General features: G+C 38.1%; 3 protein-coding genes across 7 annotated transcripts in view; 2 read left to right on the top strand and 1 right to left on the bottom strand.

The window, feature by feature from the left end:
* Positions 1-3435, top strand: part of Fstl5 (follistatin-like 5) — a 97970-nt gene extending 94535 nt beyond the window's left edge. For all 3 annotated transcript variants that reach the window (XM_076526222.1, XM_033479463.2, XM_076526223.1), the window contains exon 17: positions 806-3435. In XM_076526222.1, coding sequence (XP_076382337.1) covers positions 806-1035 — 230 coding nt within the window. In that variant the 3' untranslated portion in view covers positions 1036-3435. The remainder of the gene's footprint in view (positions 1-805) is intronic.
* LOC117225727 (uncharacterized) lies at positions 3429-13626 on the bottom strand. Of its 2 annotated transcripts, XM_033479456.2 has the most exons (14): positions 13487-13570; positions 13152-13369; positions 12615-12849; positions 12341-12546; positions 11965-12245; positions 11619-11889; positions 10798-11522; positions 10289-10561; positions 9512-9769; positions 8530-8838; positions 8216-8433; positions 7830-7946; positions 7615-7733; positions 3429-4661 (listed from the first exon to the last, which is right to left on the bottom strand). In XM_033479456.2, exons 3-14 carry the CDS (start codon positions 12821-12823, stop codon positions 4489-4491), a joined length of 3159 nt encoding a protein of 1052 aa, XP_033335347.2. In that variant the 5' UTR covers positions 12824-12849; positions 13152-13369; positions 13487-13570; the 3' UTR covers positions 3429-4488. The 2 variants fall into 2 exon arrangements, with proteins under 2 accessions (XP_033335347.2, XP_033335346.2); XM_033479455.2 differs by lacking the exon at positions 13152-13369 and having other exon boundaries at positions 13487-13626.
* Positions 13627-14317: 691 nt separating this feature from the next.
* On the top strand, positions 14318-19853 carry Ocrl (Oculocerebrorenal syndrome of Lowe). Of its 2 annotated transcripts, none has more exons than XM_033479459.2 (19): positions 14318-14509; positions 14804-14957; positions 15034-15214; positions 15287-15421; positions 15490-15602; positions 15675-15817; positions 15891-16064; positions 16132-16294; positions 16600-16778; positions 16860-17081; positions 17158-17293; positions 17368-17547; positions 17609-17705; positions 17802-17939; positions 18008-18105; positions 18178-18355; positions 18457-18584; positions 18658-18769; positions 18841-19853. In XM_033479459.2, the coding sequence occupies exons 2-19, from the start codon at positions 14892-14894 to the stop codon at positions 18999-19001; spliced, it is 2604 nt and encodes an 867-aa protein (XP_033335350.1). In that variant the 5' UTR covers positions 14318-14509; positions 14804-14891; the 3' UTR covers positions 19002-19853. The 2 variants fall into 2 exon arrangements, with proteins under 2 accessions (XP_033335350.1, XP_033335349.1); XM_033479458.2 differs by having other exon boundaries at positions 14318-14562.
* The last annotated feature ends 276 nt before the right edge of the window (positions 19854-20129 follow it).

Below are 20129 nucleotides of genomic sequence, written 5' to 3'. Positions count from 1 at the left end.
CCCCCCTCGGTGTTACACGGATTTATGTTCGCGCGCGGTAGCTTTTGTTAAATCCCAGGAGCGCGAGCGCCTCTCTCTCTCTTTCTCTTTAGGTTCGCCGCGTACATCGTCATCATCCGCTCTGTCATTGTCGCCGCAATATTATTGGGTTGTCCGGAAAGTTCGTGCCGATTTTGTAGGAAAATTAAAACGCAGCTCATTTAAATATTGGAGCCAAGCTTCACAGTATGACCGTGGATGGTTGATTTTGATTTATTTAGCATTCCTGCTAATTGACGTAATGTTGAGCGTGGGTTATTCTCGATTTCTGTGGTGGACGGCCTACCTGGGCGTTCTTGATCTTCAAGGTCGAAATTTCCAGCTTTAAACCGAGCAAACCACTTCCGCACAGTTCTTTCGGCTACAGCATCCTCGCCATAAACAGCGCATATCTTATTTGCCGCTTGTGTGGCATTTTTGCCCTTTCGGAAAAAGAAAAGCATTAAATGCCTATAATGCGCTTTATTTGCCACCATATTCTAAGGCGTACAAAACTGATAAAAATTAACGAATCGTAACCAAGCTTTTTTCCAAATATGGCTGAAGAAGTTATCTCTTTTAGAATATATGTACACATGTCATTTGTTTTCAATAATTGTGATATTATTCAGTCAGGTCTCTCACGCTACCTACCGAAAATCGGCACGAACTTTCCGGACAACCCAATATTACCCGGATTGTCCGCGCTAAAGCGGACGAGAGGCTCCTAAATCGCGAGAGCAGCCGCGCATTATTCGGGTCTGACCGGATCGGTATTCTCTTGCAGGCAAAGTGGAGATGATAACCGGCGTGGGAAAAGCGACTCCGCCGAATCTGACGAAATGGGGCAACCCGAACAGGCCGATCGTGCAAAGCGGCATATTCGGCAAATACATGGTCAGCCCATCGAACGACGCGCTCTTCGTTCTGAACGGGGAAACGAGAACGATAAACTGCGAGATCGGCGGCCTGGTGCATCCCGGTGCAGTGGTATGGTTCACGGTGTCGTCGCATTGAGATCGCGACGACGTGTATCGGTAATCATTTAACCGACGCGACGGTGATAGCGCCGGGTACGATCGGCGGGAACGATACAGTGTGATCGTAGAACCGAACGGGTTCGCGTTCGTTCGTTCGTTGATGTCGCGCGACGATCGGAGTTCCTTTCGAAACGCATTCGAGACGAGACGCCGTAGTCCCAACGATTGGAACGCGAAATTTTTTAAATCGATAACGCAATACAATTCTGGTACATCGCGCGGTTGAAGTACTCGATGCGGCAAAGGTATCGAACAAAATTGAACAAGATATTTATTTCGAGATTCAACGAGGTAAATAAATATTCGTTTGATTCTGTACATTAGTCGTTGGTCGTCGTTCGCATAAAAGTCCGCGAGTCTCCGGGCAAGAGATCGAAGAATTGCGTTCACGATATGCTTGCCAGTCGATTTTGCCACCACGCTATATCCATTCCGCCCGAGGTGGTATCACGGTATCGCGGTATCGAAGCGTTGTTCGATCGACGTGATAGAGTAAACGTAGCATTCTTTCGTTTAGATTAGACTCGAATTAGAGGAGGAAACGGTCGGGAGAAATTTCGGGAAATATATTATATTCCAACAGCGACACCGTTACCCGCGGTCGATCGTTGGCCCGTCGAAGAAACGTTTCCGCGAGATCCTCGCGAGCGATCGCCGCGTATTTTTCGACACCCGTCGAGCGTGTTCGGACGAGAAATTTTGATCGTGACGGGGTAAGTCGCGGGACAGCCGTAGCTAAGACTTTTTAATGTACATACCAAAGATCGTCTTTTACATGCATATTTAACGTATCTAATATCGTTACCCTACCGGTGGCCTTAGTTTCTCTCGATTCCGCATATCGTCTCCGTCTTTGTATCTATATACATATTACCTCCGACATCCCTCGGATAAATTTTCAATGGCTATAAATGGTACGATTAGTTTCCCATTTAGTGGTCTAGTTCTAGACTGTCTAGAGTAACCAGCATCATATCCCGAAACACGGCCAACGGAAAACGAGAAATTCCAAACCGTGACGAGTCGATGGATCGCTCGAGCACCCGACGAATACCGATTACCGAGAATTCGGCATTTCGGGGGGACACGGTGCTTCGACGAACTTATTTTCTTTACAATTTGGGAACGATCTGTCCGAAGGCCTTCGCGAAAATAGGACAGCGGCAACCGAAGAACGTGCCTCCCAAGAATAGCTTGTGCCGTATCGTGAACATCGAAGGATCCATTCGTCGCGTATCGTCATCGTTTCGTCCGGTCGAATTCGACCAGACTGAGTCGCGTCGAAACAAAATCTCGGGCATCCGACAATTCTTTTATTTCTCTTCAAATTTGTAATTTGTGATTTGAAAATTCTTGTAAAACGATCCGCGTGATCGAAAATACTTTATAGCCGATCCTCTTCGTTCGCATGTTGTACAGGCGGTCTAATGAAGTAGAAAAGAAATAGTCGCAAAATTGTACGATCAAAAAAAAAGAAAAAGAAAATAAACATCAACAATTCGATTCGCGATTTTTACAATGAAACATCTCCGCAGGCGTTCGATATATCAGCTCGTGAACAGTACGCTGACGACGGATATGATGATTTATGATAACGCATGCGTGTGTACTCTGTGTGTGAGTGTGTGAACGCGTGTGTCCGTGTGTGTATATGCGAGTGGATGTGCATCCGCGCGAGTGCGTACGAATACGAACATTACGTATTATGATGATGATGATGATAAAGATGATAATTATTATTATTATTATTGTTATTATTATTATTATTGTTAATACTATTATTATTACTATTATTATAATGACAATGAAAACAAGTCAAATGAATATCTTGTAATAAAATTACAACAAAACTAATTTAATAAATAATCTGCAAATACAACGTTTGTTTTTGCTACACAATGTACATGCAGATTATAAATATGTACAGAGCGAGCAAATAACAGTTGTCGTCTGAAGCAACTTGTTCATTGATGTTGCCAAAAACTGTTTTACACGAGGATACGTTGCATTCGACGGAGCTCGTTTGCGATTCGATCGCGTCTTACGAGCCTCGGTTCGTCCGAGCGTCGAGTGGATCGAAGATCGCTCTGCGACAGAATTATCAAGGACGCGGAAAAATCTGTTCGTATTTCGTGTAACACAGTTTATCGATCGGATCGATAAACAACGACAGTTATACTTCGGACGACAATTCTTATCGGCTCGTTCGGTACATGTTTATGTATGTTAGCAGTCTTGTATCCGTTCGGGTAAAAGAGGAAAAAACGATGATACAGCGAATGGTTATACAATCTGTCGTTAAACGGGCATAAGTTTAAGTGTCTTCTAGTCGTAATGTTCACCTTTTATTCGCTAATAAATTAACGTCTGTTCAAAATCCTGGAGTCTATGTTTAATCACCTACTGTACAAACTCGACGCATACGTTTACACGTTTATCGGCTGGTATAAGTATTATAATTCTCAGTCCTTCTCCCAAGTATATACATATACATACTATACACATATATTAATGTAGGGATCGATAATCGAAGCAAGACGATCGTACGGGCGAGGCTGCTGCTTGCCTCCGAAAAACTGAATGGGAAAATAATTTGGCGGGTTCGGCGAAAGACGAGACACGAAGACAAGGTGCGTACGATGGATACGAATACGAAAGGGACAAAGGGAATACGTGAAAGAGAGCGATAGAGAAAGGAATAGAGAAAGTCGTTTCTTGTGTGATACGACGGCAACGGGGACAGCGTTGGCGACAGTGATTCATAGCAACCATTTCATTTTGTCGTCTTTTCTTTTCGTCACATTCAAATATATGTTACTTTCTTCGCATCGATGCGTCGATAATCTCTCTGCTCCCTACATTAATACATACATACATTAATATATACATACGTATACATATGCACACGCGTACCCATATACGTATACATACGTATACACATATATGTTAATATATAAGCACATATCAACAGTTCCACTCACAGACTCTGTTTTCGCGATCGACGTCGACGATTCGATGACCGTGAAAACGGCGTTGCAACAAACGTTCAACGGAAGAGACGCGCACGATCTTGCTGCTAAACGACAATCGGCAGTCAACAAATAAGACGCGTTGATCGGGTTGTACAAGCTACGCTGTGTCCGCGGGATGCTCGCGAGAAGAATCCCGAGACAACGAGAAACAGTGGCACGCAAGAGAGGAACAGGGGACACGAAAAGGAGACTGGCCACGAGCAGATCACCGGGAAAAATAAACAATGAAATTTCTGAACAGTTTTCCATTCGATACGACGACGTAGTTCGGTAAACGTGTCGACGGAACACCTGAGAAACCGCTCCATCGACTCTCCGCAACCCTCCCATTTCCCCACTTTTACTCTCTCACTAGCATCACTTCCCCAGATTCTCCAGGTTCTTGGATTCAGCACCGGTTATATATTGCACGGTTTTATATTGGTCCCTTGCCGACTGTAAAAAAGTATATAAGCGTTGCTAAAGTCTTCGTCCTGAGGCTTCTGCCTGCTCGTAATCTCGTCATTGTAGTAGTACCACACGTCCGTCCGTGGATTCTTCGCGTATGCTGTATAATGTCCGGCCGATACTCCTACAAATTATAAACCGTTGTCACGCATGCGTGAAAAATATCATAAAACTTGTGAACTTCAAACTAGACGAATGTTCCGAGAGTACAGAAATATTCCCGCACCCTGCCATATCCTCCTAGAAAAATCTAAATAACTCGCTGACCAATTGTCCGAATTTAATATTCTTCGACTCAAATTATGCGAAATGATACCGTGCATCGATTCCAACCAATTAAATCTCGATAATTACGTTTATTTGTGGTTTCTTAATAAATGGCCCATTTCTAAACCATGAAAAATTGTCGACACATATATACAGGGTGTTCCACAATTATTTTAACAGCCGAAAATGAGGGGTAGCTGAGGTCATTTGAAGTAACTTTTTTCCTTTGCGAAAATGCAATCTGCGACTTTGTTTACGAGTTATTAACGAAAAACACTGACCAATGAGAGATGACGGCGCGAAGTTCGGGAGGCAGCAGCACGAGGCTTTGACAGAAGGTCGTGACTGACTCGAGCCGCGTTCGAAGTATTGAACAAGTCACGAAGCGAGAACTTCCCGGATCTTTTTTACCACGTAACAGTGATATTTTTAAGAAAAACGCTGTTCACCTTTACTTTAGAACGTCTGAAGAATATTTACTAATTCTTCGGACCCGAAATAATATGTAGTTTAACCGTGACAGCCGTTTTAATTTTCTGGTGTGCATGACACCTCGTGCGTACCATATGAAATTTTTATGCAAGATGTACAGTGAAGATTAACGAATGATTTGCAAAACTGATTTAATAATAAATAATCGCGTTAAAGGACGTAAAGGATTTGTTTATTAGAGAAATATGAAAAATATTATCAGTAAGAAACTCACCCATTTAGTTGAGGATGCATTTGCTGGCTGAAATTGTGGCTCACGATGTCGAATGGCACTGACCTCGTACAACGTACAACTGATCTTTCACTGCACTGTCACCAAACACTGATCACTTAATTAATCACTGATAATCCGAAACACTTGTGGATATTACGAAAAATGACTGAGACGCGTTCGCGTATAATCGTTTATTCGACGCGTTCGATCGGCAATCGACATTCGACTGCCTAAAAATCCAGGCCTCGACCGTAGGCCCTTGTCGTTCGTCGTTCGGCTGTCCGAGGAAATGACACCCGATACCATTTTCTTCGAAGCGCAGGGTACCGCCATATGAAATAATCAAGATATGCCGAGACGTAAACTGTGTCCGACCCGCTGTCACCGATGGTACCCTGCGCTCTTAGAACGTAATTAATGGCCGTTCGAAGAAAATGGTATCGGGTGTCATTTCCTCGGACGGCCTAACGACGAACAACAAGGGCCCGCAGTCAAAGCCTGAATTTTTCGGCAGTGAAACGTCGACTTCCGAACGAACGCGTCGAATAAACGATTATCCGCGAACGAGTCTCAGTGATCTTTCTTAATATCCACAAGTGATTCGGATTATCAGTGATTAATTAAGTGATCAGTGTTTGGTGACAGTGCAGTGTAAGTGAACTTCGCAAATAACCATACCGGAGGTTCCTCCGACCGTATCCTTCGAATGTTGCGGTCATCGACCTGGGATCAGCTGTTCGTTGTACGAGGTCAGTACGTACGAGTCAGCACAAATGCATCCTCAACTAATAGGTGAGTTTCTTATTGATAATATTCTTCATATTTCTCTAACAAACATATCCCTTACGTCCTTTAACACGATTATTATTTATTAAATTAGCATTGCGAATCATTCGTTGAATTCTGTTCGGACACGGAATTATTTAAATTAAAATAACATTTACGTACTTTGTTAATCTTCACTGTACACCTTGCTTAAAAATTTCGTGTGTTACACACGAGGTGTCATGCACACCAGAAAATTAAAACGGCTGTCATCAACGGTTACACTACATATTATTTCGGGTCCGAAAAATTAGTAAATATTCTTCAGACGTTCTAAAATAAGAGTGAACAGCGTTTTTCATAAAAATATCACTGTTACGTAGTAAAAAAAATCCGGAAAGTACTCGCTTCGTGACTTATTCAATACTTCGAACGCGGTTTGAGTCCGTCCCGACCTTCTGTCAAAGCCTCATACTGCGGACTCTCTCTCTTGCACCGTCGCCTCTCATTGGCCAGTGTTTTTCGTTAATAACTCGTAAACAAAGCCGCAGATTGCATTTTCGCAAAGGAAAGAGTTACTTCAAATGACCTCAGCTACCCCTCATTTTCGGCTGTTAAAATAATTGTGGAACATCCTGTATATGTGTCAACAATTTTTTGATTGTGGCGCCTCTTTTGAAGAACATGCGGAGCTCTGTTCGACGTCCGTACAGCGCCAATTGGGGTAGTGGCAAAACGCTGAAACTGTTGGCCAAAATCGTCTGTTGGTAAATTTGGCCAACAGTTTCAGCGTTTTGCCACTACCCCAATTGACGCTGTATGGACATTGAAACAAAACGCTCAAACTGTTGGCCAAAATCGTCTGTTGGTAAATTTGGCTAACAATTTGAACGTTTTGCCGCTAGGTGTAGCAACGCTATTCAAACATTTTCGGTACTGGATTTTGCATTAAATCTTATAAAAAGGAGCGTCGAGAATCATCCGTACTATATGTTTGCGATAATAAATTAATTATTTTTACATGATGCAAATATATATTGGAGGATATATTGGAGAGTCTCCTGAATATTTGTATGACTTCGTAATATCCTCTAGCCGTTAAATTCTCACGAGAAAAAGCGAGTCAACTACGGCAGAATTTTGATTATCGGAAGCGGTACAGTATCGTATAATCGAATATGCTAGAAAACTACTCGGACGAAAGTAAATTTTAACTTCTTCTAAAGAACAATTGTTGTTTCTGTAGTAGATTTACTTGCAAATCGCTTCCGGTCATTCCAGATAATCAAAAATCTACGATATTTTGTTTACTGTTTCGCTCAAACAATTGGATATATACCTCCATAATGGCAGACGCAGGCGTAAAGATCGTACAAGTGTCGACCCACACTTAAACCAACCAAAGGGAATGTGACTTTATCGTCTAACTTCATACTGGCGCACTCGTAAAAGACAAATCTGCAATGCACACAAAGAGTGAAAAACTTGTTATATAGATGTTACAAAACGCCATAAGAATAGAATCTTTATGCCATCGAGAACATACATACATACCGTTTCAAATAAACTATAAGGAACTTGGGATATCTGTGAACCGTGAGTGTTTTCGTAGCGCATTGATTTCGTTCACACTTTGGACAAAACCAAGGATTATGTTCATCTAATGTTTCGCTAGAAGTGGACAGATATATAAATCAATGTTAAACGATATAAATTTGAAGTCTCGACGAAATTAACACAACGTGTTGCCGCATGCGACCGAATCCTTTGATAATTTGCCATAAAAATCCAGTCTCCGAAGGGAAATGTGTCCCCTTAATTTCATATCGCATGTCCCGAACCATTCTTCGCATCAATAATTATTTTTGTTATTTCTTAATGTAGACCATCGGCGACGCATGCGGTATCAAACCATAGCTACGGCTAAATCTAACGTATACCTCTGACTAAATGCTTGAAGACAGTCGTACAAAGACAAAGGATGATGGGGCCTCTGTTTGCTAATGCTGACATGCTCGATCGAAGGCGCGATCTTAGGAACGTGATCTGTATACCGGACGGCTAAAGTGTCGCCATTTTGCAACACAACCATGTCGGTTTCCGGCACACTGCAACCCGTGCAATGTTCAGTATACATACAACGAGAACAGTGATGGCCCTGCAGAGAAATGTTTTTTTTTATTCTTCAATGTTACTTTTTTACCATTACACTTCATATATATATATATCCATAATGATAACCGATCATTCTAACCTGGCCTGTAACAAAATGGAGCGTGTAACTTCCTTCTTGCGGCACGTTTCGCCTAACAATATCATACAAATCTTTCGCATTTACCCTTGAAGGTAATCTGACTAAATGCGGGTATCCGAACAGTTTAGTTCTCTTGCGGTTATTTGTCGTTTCATTCGTCGTGTCATGCCTCAAAACCAACGGTACATTTAAAATTCGAACTGCAGGCCTCGGCCGACCCGTTTGATCTATTTTAATGAAGGACGACGCGGTGATGTATGTTGTACACATCGGACACAATTGGGGTTCTGTTTGATTCTTGAAGTAGTTCTGCAAAATCAAACGTGTACACCATTAATTACAATTCGTTAGGATGAAGAAGCGTAGGTGGCGCGCGTAACTGTTTCCTAATTTTCTATTCGCGTTCAGAGACATCTATTTATTAAAGCTATTTCGAAATATTTTAGACGAACGTGTGTGGTCGTTGAATCGAACGAATAATCTAAACTGTAGCGTAGTGTACCCTCAGTGTACAGCAGCCTCAGATTAGTCTGAATTGAGTTCCAGAACACGGATGTTCAGGCTTGCGGATTGTACTCAAATAGCGAATCATACGGGTTTCCATCTTTCCGTTTCCAAGCACCTCAACTTGTTACAAAGCTTCCTAGGCTAATTGGTAACGTAAAGCTGTTTCTGGTTCCCGTACGTACCCTTATGGTACCGTCCGGCTAGAACGTTCGAGGATTTAATCTCAGACCTTCCCGGGGTTAAACAGTGGTAACCGTGTACCTCGCTTGTGTACCCCTACCGCTAGATTGAAGCTGCCGTTTTCATCATTGGGTTTTCCAAATAATAAATAATTAGTTGTTAGGTTTACCTCGATAAACGATAGACATAACGACGGTAAATCAAACTGCGTATTTGCCGAAATAATCGATCAACGGAAAAGATCTGTAACGTGGATGATGCATAGTTTAAAACGGTGGAAAGAATTATCGCTCACCTCGATACAGACGTCGCACATGACGAAATTACAAGTGTTCCCGCTATGCCTTTTCAAATCGCCGTCCAATTCTTCGAGGCAAATCGTACATGGAACTTCGTCTCCCGTAATCGTTGATTTCTGACAGACGTCAGCGTCCACCACGCGATCGCCACCACCATCTGGCACTGAAGTGTACGCGTCAGGGGGTTCCGTGAGTTCAAAGGCGTATATAGACCGATTCGTATCATTGATGTGTCTCAAGAGAATATTGTCATCCTTAAATTGAAAACCTTGATGTACAATCCGACAGTGACATTTCCGTGTAGTGCGATAAACTACAGCAAGCAAGGTACGTAAGTCTCGATACCTACGGTGCAAGGGTAAAATAATATAGAAGAGGAAGAATCGTGGCCGCTTTTCGTGAGCCAAAAACAAAGAGCATGCACGTCGAAGCACAGAATCGAGAGAACGTAAATAGAAAAATGTAAATAAAGAAAATGTCTGTATGATGGACTGTAGCCTCGTAACTAGTTCTTTACGATACGAGAATGTTCTTCCATAATCATTTCTCTTGGAGGGCAGTATCGACGATTATCGACACTAGATGATAAGTCGCCTTCTTCACCCTCCGTAAACATACTCTTACAGAACTTAAGACCTACGCACCATTTGCTCGTAAAGTCAAACAAGCCTGAACTGGATTTTGAAGATAGAGATTCAATTGGAAACATGATGTAGATCATTGATAGGCGCAGTTTTACCTCAGAGACAGGACGAACTCTTCTCGATGCTTACCAGAATCTTTGATATATGGTTTTCCAAGACTTCTGCCAGCGCAATGTTCGCCACTGTGATGTTTTCTTTGCTCAACGTTTTGAGCAACTCGTCCTTCAATTTTCCAATTCGTGACTGCTTGTTCAACGAGACGACGCACTTAATAGTTTGATCGCCATTCGCAGGCACGTACGTGACGTTCAATTGCCTTTCTATCGCATGGGGTAGCGGTACTGACAAATACATGAACGGCTCATACGTAACCGACACGTGTTTACACACTGCACAAACAACCTGTAATGGAAAACGAAGGTATGATAACACACTTTCGAACTTATGTCGCACGTATGACGAAAAAGACATATGTGCCGGTAGAATGAGCCCTGTCTCTCACGCTTCGCAAAGCAAGGAGGTATGACCATCAAATTTTATTGTAGGAGGCAGTTTACGGTAAAAACCAATTGTATGAGACATCCCAATTGTATAAGTCTCCATGGGAAACATGTGATATTAGGATGTCTAGACATTACCTTGCTCTTAAACTGTCCCTGGAAAGTGTCAACAATTATACTCCTATTAGACCCTAAGTGATTTGCCCAATGTTTATCCGCCTCAATCTCATCTTGCGCGGCGATAGCTCCATTGCCGTAACTTTGAGAGACCCGTGTACACTGCGAGCTAATACTTCCAAGGCCATCGCGTTTGTGATTCTTCTCTTGATCATCTAGCCTCATACGTTTCACGTTGCACTTCTCTAAACCATTGTCGTACTCTATATCGGAACCGCTCGATGCGTAATCCACACCAGAATTGACTTTTTGAACGTTAACTTCTTTTATTCGTTTAAAACTGACGCTTTTATTGTCGAAAACATGATTTTCCATCAGATTCGAGTTGTCTAAAGGCATTCTACGAACGCTCTCCTTTGGATATTTCTGTGAATCATAACGAATCTCGTTATTACATTCTTGTTGTGTCACTAAGAAATTCGCATTACTAGTTTTCGCTTCTTTATGAATATCATAAAGACCGTGATATTTGGGAACGTTTTTCGAAAGTTCTATCAGCGTATCCAGTCTGAACGTAGAAACGGTCTCATCCTCCTTCTCGTCAACTTTATTATGAATGAAGGTATTTGATTTTGCCTCAACGGTTTCGTCGGAATCGAGTGTCTCTTCGTCGTCACCGTCGTTCAAAGGTGATCCCCGTGGTGAATTTGCAGTACTATCTAACTCGCCTATCGGTGAATCTAAGTCTAAACAACGTAACGTTAAACTTACATTGTTCATATATGTTCTATTATAATCTGTCCTATATTTTTTTAAAAATTCTCATATATATATATATTTACCCCTTGGTGAGCCAGCCATTGTTACATTAGGACTATTAGGACATTCTGGCGACGGCAAACAATCATACATCTCTAACAAATCTGAATTACAGTTCGAATTGCTAGTGGCAGTAACTGGAGATATAGCTTTCCCGTTCGAATTCTCAAGAGAGTTAATCGAGTTGGCAGTAGTTGTAGACGAAGGAGTTTGACAATTCTTTGTACCCTTTGCTGTATTCATTTGTTCATGCAAAGAATCCAACAGAAGGGCAAGAAATTCTTGACAATCATGCTGTGAAATGTTATTCTACAATTATCTTACTTATACACTTTCAATTGTTTCGCAGACGATTGTGTAAATATATACCTGTCTGTAATCTTTAAATTGCGAATGATACGCTCCTAAAGTTTGTTTAAATTCGATAGGCCTGAGAACACTGTATCTACCAGACCACATTTTACTAAGCAGTACACTGAAATGTGCCATCAGCGATCCGGGAGGAAGAAGTTTCTCCCCCCTCTGCTGCAAATCCAAAAAATGTTGCAGAACAGGTGGAGTTGCAGTTAAACATTGCAAACCGGCAGCCATAAAACAAGTATTACCAAGATTACGAAGACCACATACACCCGCGCGTAACACTATATCCTCTGGAAATACAAACACAAATAACACAACGGTCAATTAAATGGCTAATTAAAATCGCAAACATTAAGATTGTATAGAAATATCTAAAGACACATGCCCATTGGAGAATCATCTTGAGAATCTCCACCTTCTGAAAACAAATTGTTTAAAGCAGGTGTACCGGGTGGTAAAAATGGACCGTGCTCAATGCCAGCCCCGCTATTATCGATTAGTTCGTCTGTGCCGATATCTGTAAAATCGCTTAAACCAGGTGGTGGCGGAAGTGGAATGGCATAATCCGAGGTCGAACTATTTGCTTCGGTCCTATAAGAAAAGAAAATTAATGTAATAAAACTATATGCATATACTGGTTGTGTATCGTCTGTGTGTACCATGTGTCTTCTATGCCCATATTAACTCCGGTAGAAAGTAATTTATCCTCTTGAAGGGTAAGAGTATGATCTAAGGAAGACGTTAACGGACTGAGACCAGTCGATTCTAACACGTCTGATATCTCTGGGACTCCAGGTAGGTGAAAAATTTCAGATGATCCAATCATTGAAATATTTTCTACTTCTGAGACATTCACCTTATTGTCCATTCAGATAATAAAATACCAAGTATTACCTAAAAATATAATTATGGTAGAGAAAAGGATTAAAAATGTAATTACATATATACAGTTTGTAATCGTATAATATATAGTAAAGATAATTGACACAATATTGAATTTTAAATGAAATGTTTCATACAAACAGAAACCACGTAACGTGACATTATTAATAATTGTCTAATTAATCTTCAAGTAGTGCCAGAATTACCAGTACATAGAACCAATAAATATGTATCATGAGTACACCTGAGACAGCTTCTGTTGAAGATTCTATGAAATCGAGTTAGTATCAAACAATAGTTAAAATCATCCTAACCTAAGATGTCGCGAAAGATTACCGCGAATTCTTCGGCGTCCTATTCTCGTGAAGCGGTAACCACTTCATTGAACATTTATTATAAACAATTCGCGTTTTTTATTTTTTATCAGCGAAATTAAGTTGTGCGGGCTAGTACAATGATCAATATGGACGAAACTGAATTCTGTAGTCTATAAAAGTACGACTAGACCTTGCCCATTCAAATTGTGATCATCCTGGAAATGTTTCACAATAAAAGTTCGATATAAGTGCTCGCACGAAAGCGTAAATGATACGTAACTAACATAAATGAAAGACATAAGAAAGAAAACGACAAAATAATATTCACTTACTTTACAGAAAATCCACTTTCTTCTTTGTGAAATATCTATACCGCCATTGCAGTAAACGGCATGGTCAATGGATGCGCCTAGAAAAGGAAGATTCGCTCGCGGCGCCTCAGGAAGTCGGCATATTTTTCAGTCTGTAATGCGGGCACACCACTTCCTGCTTTCTAGGGGAAATTTATTTACCCGCCCAAAATTATCAAAAATTAAGGTAGCATTTTCATTTGGTAGATCAATAAATTTTTAAATTGTGTTCCGAAAATCTTTGGGAGAAGAAAGGTGGGGTGGAGGGAGAAGGTAATAAAGGAACACACGCAATCAAATAATACATGTACGCGCGCGCGCGCGCGTGTGTATGTGTGTAAATACAGAATTATTTGAAATGCGATTTTTCTTAAATCATACCTTCGAAATGACAGAAGTTTCGAAAACGATTAACGAGGAATTGTGACAATTTCTCAAACAAATGCTCAAATTCTGATGCGGTAATCATCAACGTTTACAGAGTGTAATATATGTATGCATATGTACATAATAAGAAAAGTAAAAGATCGATTTGATATCATAATGCTATGTTGTACTATGTATGAACTTAATATGTTACTACCTATTGAAAGAACTACTCATATTTACATAACAATAAACGATAGAAACCACATTTTTATGTAAAGTTTGTTATGCTCTTCTGTTTGTGTAAGAAAAGTCTTCAAACACATGTTTATATACATATGTATATATGCCAAATTTCACTAGTGTAACGCAACCTATACGTGCCCATCTGCACATAGTACGTATCATACAGATTACATACACATTTCAAATACGTATACTATTAAAGATTATCTATGTGTACTATGTTGTATTGACTTCTTTAACGCACACTAATAAAACAAATTTAATCATGTCTAACGTCAGTTTCAGTAATCTGTCACTTGTATTTATTCAGTGATAAATTAAACGATTTAGTACAAATGTTGCGATAATAGTATTACGACATTTCTTAGTGGCAGCAAGCAGTTTGTATGACTGGTATGACAAAAGTACAACGATAGCTAATTTTTAAGTAAAAATGCAGTAAGGTGGTACGTTCTGTACACGTGAAAAACGTGATTTATGACGGGAACCTATCAATTCAATTAGTAATAACGTTGTTCAATTTTATTAAAGCGTCATTATTTCTGATTTTAGTTAGTTTACAGTGTTATTGTTGTTACAAACAACAGAGTTAAATTACTATTACATGTTATTTTGTCATAATATCCAGTTAATAAACAGGCGCTAGTGGCTAACATTAAATTATAACATAATATGACTTAATTACAGTCTCTAATTCGCATAAATAAATCTCATATGCCATATAAAAACATTATACAAAATATTGGGAAAAATAGAGAGAATTACATGTACAAATATGTCATCGCAAGAACAAACATTAATAGTACAATCAAAATTCGTTTCGGGAGAGATTGTAATAATTGTATCCTTTTATTTCTTCTTCCGTAATCTACAAAATTGTAAGATATTTATATGCGTAACCTTAATCGCACGTATAGACAACCGAAGCTTCGTTAATTCAGGGTTGGCACAAAGCTCCTAGGATTGTAGCACTGCTCAACAAAGGAACAACTCATGCCCTGGTGATTCTAATCAGTTCTAAAACACCTCCTCAAGTTTATAGTGACCTGACCATAGAAAGAATATTACCTATCGATCAAGATTTTAAATGCAACATAAGTATATAATCTTAATGTCATTATTAATTGTAAATATAATAATATAATAACTAATGAATGATATTTTTTGAAGACACAGATGAAAAACAACAGGATAGTCTAGATGTGTACCTTAATGTAACATCAAGAAAGTTACAGTTAATATTCGAAATGAGACCTGGAGTAGAAACCAGTTCCTTAGTATCAGAGATATTTAGAGCTATAGAAGGTAAAATCGCATTGCATCGTATAACCAAATGTCGCATTTAATTCCAATTAATATTTTGATGATTTCAGTGTGTCAAAAATCAAATAATCCAGCATCAGAATTTTCATGGATTCAAAAATTAACAGGAAGTACGCGTAACTTGAGTGTTACCAATAAGGAAGTAGAAGATGTTACCGATCCTGTTAGTCCATTATTTTATAGAAGAACGGCGATGCTTGTTTCTAAAATATTAATCGAAAAACTTCTTTCGCAGCTGGTGGACATAGAAAATCCACTTTTAGTTGTAACAAGACAAAGCATTGCTTCTGGTAAATCACCGGTAGCTGCCAGAGAATCAGCCGTACGATACCAGATGGCATGCAAAGAAGATGATTATACATACAGTAAAACATTCCGGTTTGTTACCTTGCATTCGTGCATTTATTTTGCTGTAATGTTATTCATACTTCTATGTTTTCGTCTGTTTTAGTATATTTATTGGAACGTGGAATGTAAATGGACAAGCACCGAACGGTATTACTTTACACGAGTGGTTAAGTTGCGATAAAACACCACCAGATGTATACGCGATTGGATTCCAAGAACTAGATTTAACTAAAGAAGCATTTCTTTTTAATGATACTCCAAGGGAAGAGGAGTGGAGGTAGTAAAAAATTATAAACGAAGATTTCATTAAATGAAATATTTTAACAGTATTATTATTTTTGTAGACAAGTTGTAGCAAAATCTCTTCATCCAAATGGAGTATATGAACAAGTGGCCATTGTCAGACTAGTTGGTATGATGTTACTCATATATGCTTTAAATAGTCATATACCATTTATTAAAGATGTATCAGTTGATACTGTAGGCACTGGTATTATGGGTAAAATGGTAATATCCTTTTTACTATGTGTATTGCGTCCAATAAGTTCGTGTTGCTTACTATTCTCATTTTTTTCAACCCTCGCGTTTGTCGTATGACCAAACCGTCCACTGCACAAGACGACATTACGACGTGCGTGGGTCAAACTCTTTTCCTTCGATCGCTTATTCTACTGTTTTTATAAAACACTTACTGCGAAAGGTATAAACGTATTCACGGCACGAACTTATGGGATGTCCTAATAAAATCAGAGATTTTTAATACTGGTAGACGTGTAGTCGACCTTGTTCTATTATTTACTGCTTTTGTACAGGGTAACAAAGGAGGTGTAGCAGTAAGTTGTTCTATTCATAATACGTCTATCTGCTTCGTTAATGCCCATTTAGCGGCACATTGTGAAGAATACCAGAGACGTAATCAAGATTATGCAGACATATGTGCACGATTATCGTTCTCAAAATATGTTCCTCCAAAAACTTTTAAGGATCATGAGTAAGAATTCAAGTGAAATATTATTTTTGGAATATGTTCCAATTTTACCATACTAAAAGACCGCCGATATTCTTAATGTAGCCAAATTTACTGGTTGGGAGATTTAAATTATCGAATAACAGAAATGGACGTTGCAGTTGCCAAACAACATATAGAAGCTGAAAATTATGCTCCCCTTTTGACATTAGATCAACTTTGTCAGCAAAGACAACTTGGCCGAGTGTTACAAGGATTCCATGAAACAGAAATTACATTTAAGCCAACGTATAAATACGATTTAGGCACTGATAATTGGGATTCTAGGTAAAACTGTTACATATTTTATGCACATACATATCTATTTTTATACTTTTTTGTATATGAGAATTATGAATTTCAGTGAAAAAAGTAGATCCCCTGCATGGTGTGATCGAGTATTATGGAAAGGAGATGCGATTACATCGATTGAATATCGAAGTCACCCCGAATTAAGAATTTCCGATCATAAGCCAGTCAGTGCTGTGTTTGATTCTCAGGTAAATAGAACTTCTTCGATTCACAAATTATTAATCATATATTAACAAGTGTTATAATTTGTAATTAATTGCAGATTAGAATTATAGATATGGCAAAATATCGTAAGATTCATGAAGAAGTTATGAAAAAACTTGATAAATTAGAAAACGAATTTTTACCTCAAGTAATGGTTGATACTACCGAAATAATATTTGACACTTTGAAATTTCTGGAACCTAGTAGCAAAGAACTCATCATTGCAAATACTGGCCAGGTAAAACAATTTTTATATAAATTAGTATATCCTGCATACCGAAAATAATTATACGTTATAGGTACCAGTTCAATTTGAATTTATAAAGAAATTAGGTGATACTAATTATAGTAAAGACTGGTTGGATATCGAACCATTTAAAGGTTTTATAAAACCAGGTATACTACATTTGTTCCTTTTTTTCATTCTTGGATCGTATTTTTATTCTTAAAATGGATAATCTATTTAGTAACTTAATTTCAATTGTATTTCAGGGGAAAAATGTGATGCTAGATTCGAAATATACGTCGACAAAAGATCAGCGTGCAAATTAAACTCGGGGGAAGATAAATTATACGATATCTTAATTTTACATCTTGAAGGTGGAAAGGATATATTTATTACTGTGACAGGTAGTACGATGTCGTAATAAATACGGCGGATAAGCGGAGAAGTCATTTATATTTGTAATTTTTTTCAGGTACTTACGAAAGAAGTTGTTTCGGAGCATCGATAGAAGCTTTGGTTCACATACGAGTACCTATTAGAGAAGTACCTATTGGTAGATTAATGGAACTTGTAAGGAAGCTACATAAAACATGAAACAGAGAAAGAAGTAAAGATCTAATACGAGTTGTCTTGATGTTACAGGAAAATAATAAGAATCTTCCTCCAGATCCATATGAAATACCTAAGGAGATATGGTTTTTGGTTGACAGATTATATCGGCACGGTATAAAAACGGCAGGACTCTTTGAAACTCCTGGTCTTCACAGTGAAATTATAGCTATAAGAGATTGGTTAGATAATGGGAGCCAAGATCCAATGCGTATCCTTTTCAGAACATAAAAATCACATATGTGAAAAATGCTACAATCTCTTCTAACGATTCAGAAATTATTTTGGTTCCTTAACCATATTTTTACAAAGCTGGTAGTGTACATTCTGTCGCAGAAGCATTACTTTTACTATTAGAATCAACTGCTGAACCATTAATTCCGTATAACTTGCATAGCGTGTGCTTGTCCGCAGCAGTAAATTATTTACAGTGCAAACAGGTACATACACGCTACATATAGATATATAATATTTATATAATTTAAAATGGAAAATCTTTTAATCGTTTTACAGATTGTAATGCAACTTCCAGAAATAAGGAGAAAAGTTTATCTTTATATATGTTACTTTTTAAAAGAATTATTAAATCACACGCAAGATAATAAATTTGATGCTAAAACTCTTGGTAAGATTATATAAAAATTATTTTATTATTCATTATAACAAATGCTATCTAATCTATTATTTACTTTGTAGCAACACTGTTTGGATCAATATTTTTAAGAGATCCACCGAGAAGTAGAGACGACCGAAATCAGAGAAATCGTACTATTCAAGGAACAATCGACAGGAAAAAAGCTGCATTTGTTTATCATTTTTTAGTGAATGATCAAAGTGATTTTATTCATGATCGATAGTCGTATTCGAAATTGAAAATAGAAAGTATTTGTCTAAATGTTTTGTCTATAGTTGGGAATATAATATTCCTTCTCTATGATCATGCATTGTTGACTTTCTTCTAATTGCATTGTTATCTCTCTCATATCATGCTGTGAGCTGACAGCAAGTAAATCTTACTTCAGCTTCGCCAATGGTAAATTACAAGTGACGAAAAAGTATGAAACAAATTGAACTGCCAGTACATGAAATGAGCGTAGAAGTCATATGCATTGCTTCCTACATACATATAATTGCGTTGTCAATCACGAATGTTGAAGCTATAGAGAATCGAAATGTAATAGTTTAATTTGCAACGTATTAGTAAATAATTCATATTTAATACTGTTATAGCAGTACTTAACAATGATGCGAACAAAATTTTTATAGTAATAAACAGCTAATTTGCCAATTCCAAATCTTACCCTAAAATTTTCATGGTGCGCTACATGTGAAATACTCATAACTAGTTAATAAGTAAGAAATATAATCACAGTTACAATTTCATCTAGTCTTCATGGCCTAATGCGGCTATAAATACATTTATATGTAAATTTATTCACAATAAGAAGAAAAGTTTTATCAACTACTTTAATTAAATTAACTCTTTAATTTTCTTCTTTCACTCGCTTAGATATTAAGTTCTTAGAATTACTGTAATAATTTTGAAGTCTGCGTAGGTGTGATATTAAGTTCAAGACTTGGTATACTTATAATTGCAATCTTCTCTATACATGAATAAGATTATTTAAGAGGAAATTAAGTATTATGAATACATGTCAAATTTTGTATCAAAGTTTTATTAAAAAATACATACAAAATGTGATAAGTAATGCAGCCTACAATATTTTATTTGTAAATAAAGAGAACATGATAACAATTAATAAATGACATTCAACGATATTTAAATTCGAAAATAATCGTTTCTGTGTTACTGATTCGAAGAAAAATGCAAAACAGTAAAATTACTTGGAAAATGACTGTTACAAAGATCACAAAGCTTATGATTTATATTAAAACAATGCTGTTAGACTAATACTCTAAGAATGAAAAAAAAAGAATAATAATCGATTGGCAATTTTAAAGCTTTCTATAAAAAGGAACATTAA

The sequence above is a fragment of the Megalopta genalis genome, chromosome 14 (assembly GCF_051020955.1).
Source record: "Megalopta genalis isolate 19385.01 chromosome 14, iyMegGena1_principal, whole genome shotgun sequence".
In the NCBI taxonomy this organism is placed as follows: Eukaryota; Metazoa; Arthropoda; class Insecta; order Hymenoptera; family Halictidae; genus Megalopta; species Megalopta genalis.
This window is presented reverse-complemented; position numbering and strand designations above follow the sequence as displayed.

Coding starts and splice junctions, on each gene's coding strand:
- LOC117225727 (XM_033479455.2), bottom strand. CDS start 12,823: ATGGACAATAAGGTGAATGTCTCAGAAGTAGAAAATATTTCAATGATT. Junction 8,839..9,511: donor TGTGCGACGTCTGTATCGAG/GTGAGCGATAAT, acceptor TTGATTTTGCAG/AACTACTTCAAGAATCAAAC. Junction 8,434..8,529: donor TCCATTTTGTTACAGGCCAG/GTTAGAATGATC, acceptor ATTTCTCTGCAG/GGCCATCACTGTTCTCGTTG.
- Ocrl (XM_033479459.2), top strand. CDS start 14,892: ATGTCATCGCAAGAACAAACATTAATAGTACAATCAAAATTCGTTTCG. Junction 16,779..16,859: donor AAAACTTTTAAGGATCATGA/GTAAGAATTCAA, acceptor TTCTTAATGTAG/CCAAATTTACTGGTTGGGAG. Junction 17,548..17,608: donor TCATTGCAAATACTGGCCAG/GTAAAACAATTT, acceptor TATACGTTATAG/GTACCAGTTCAATTTGAATT.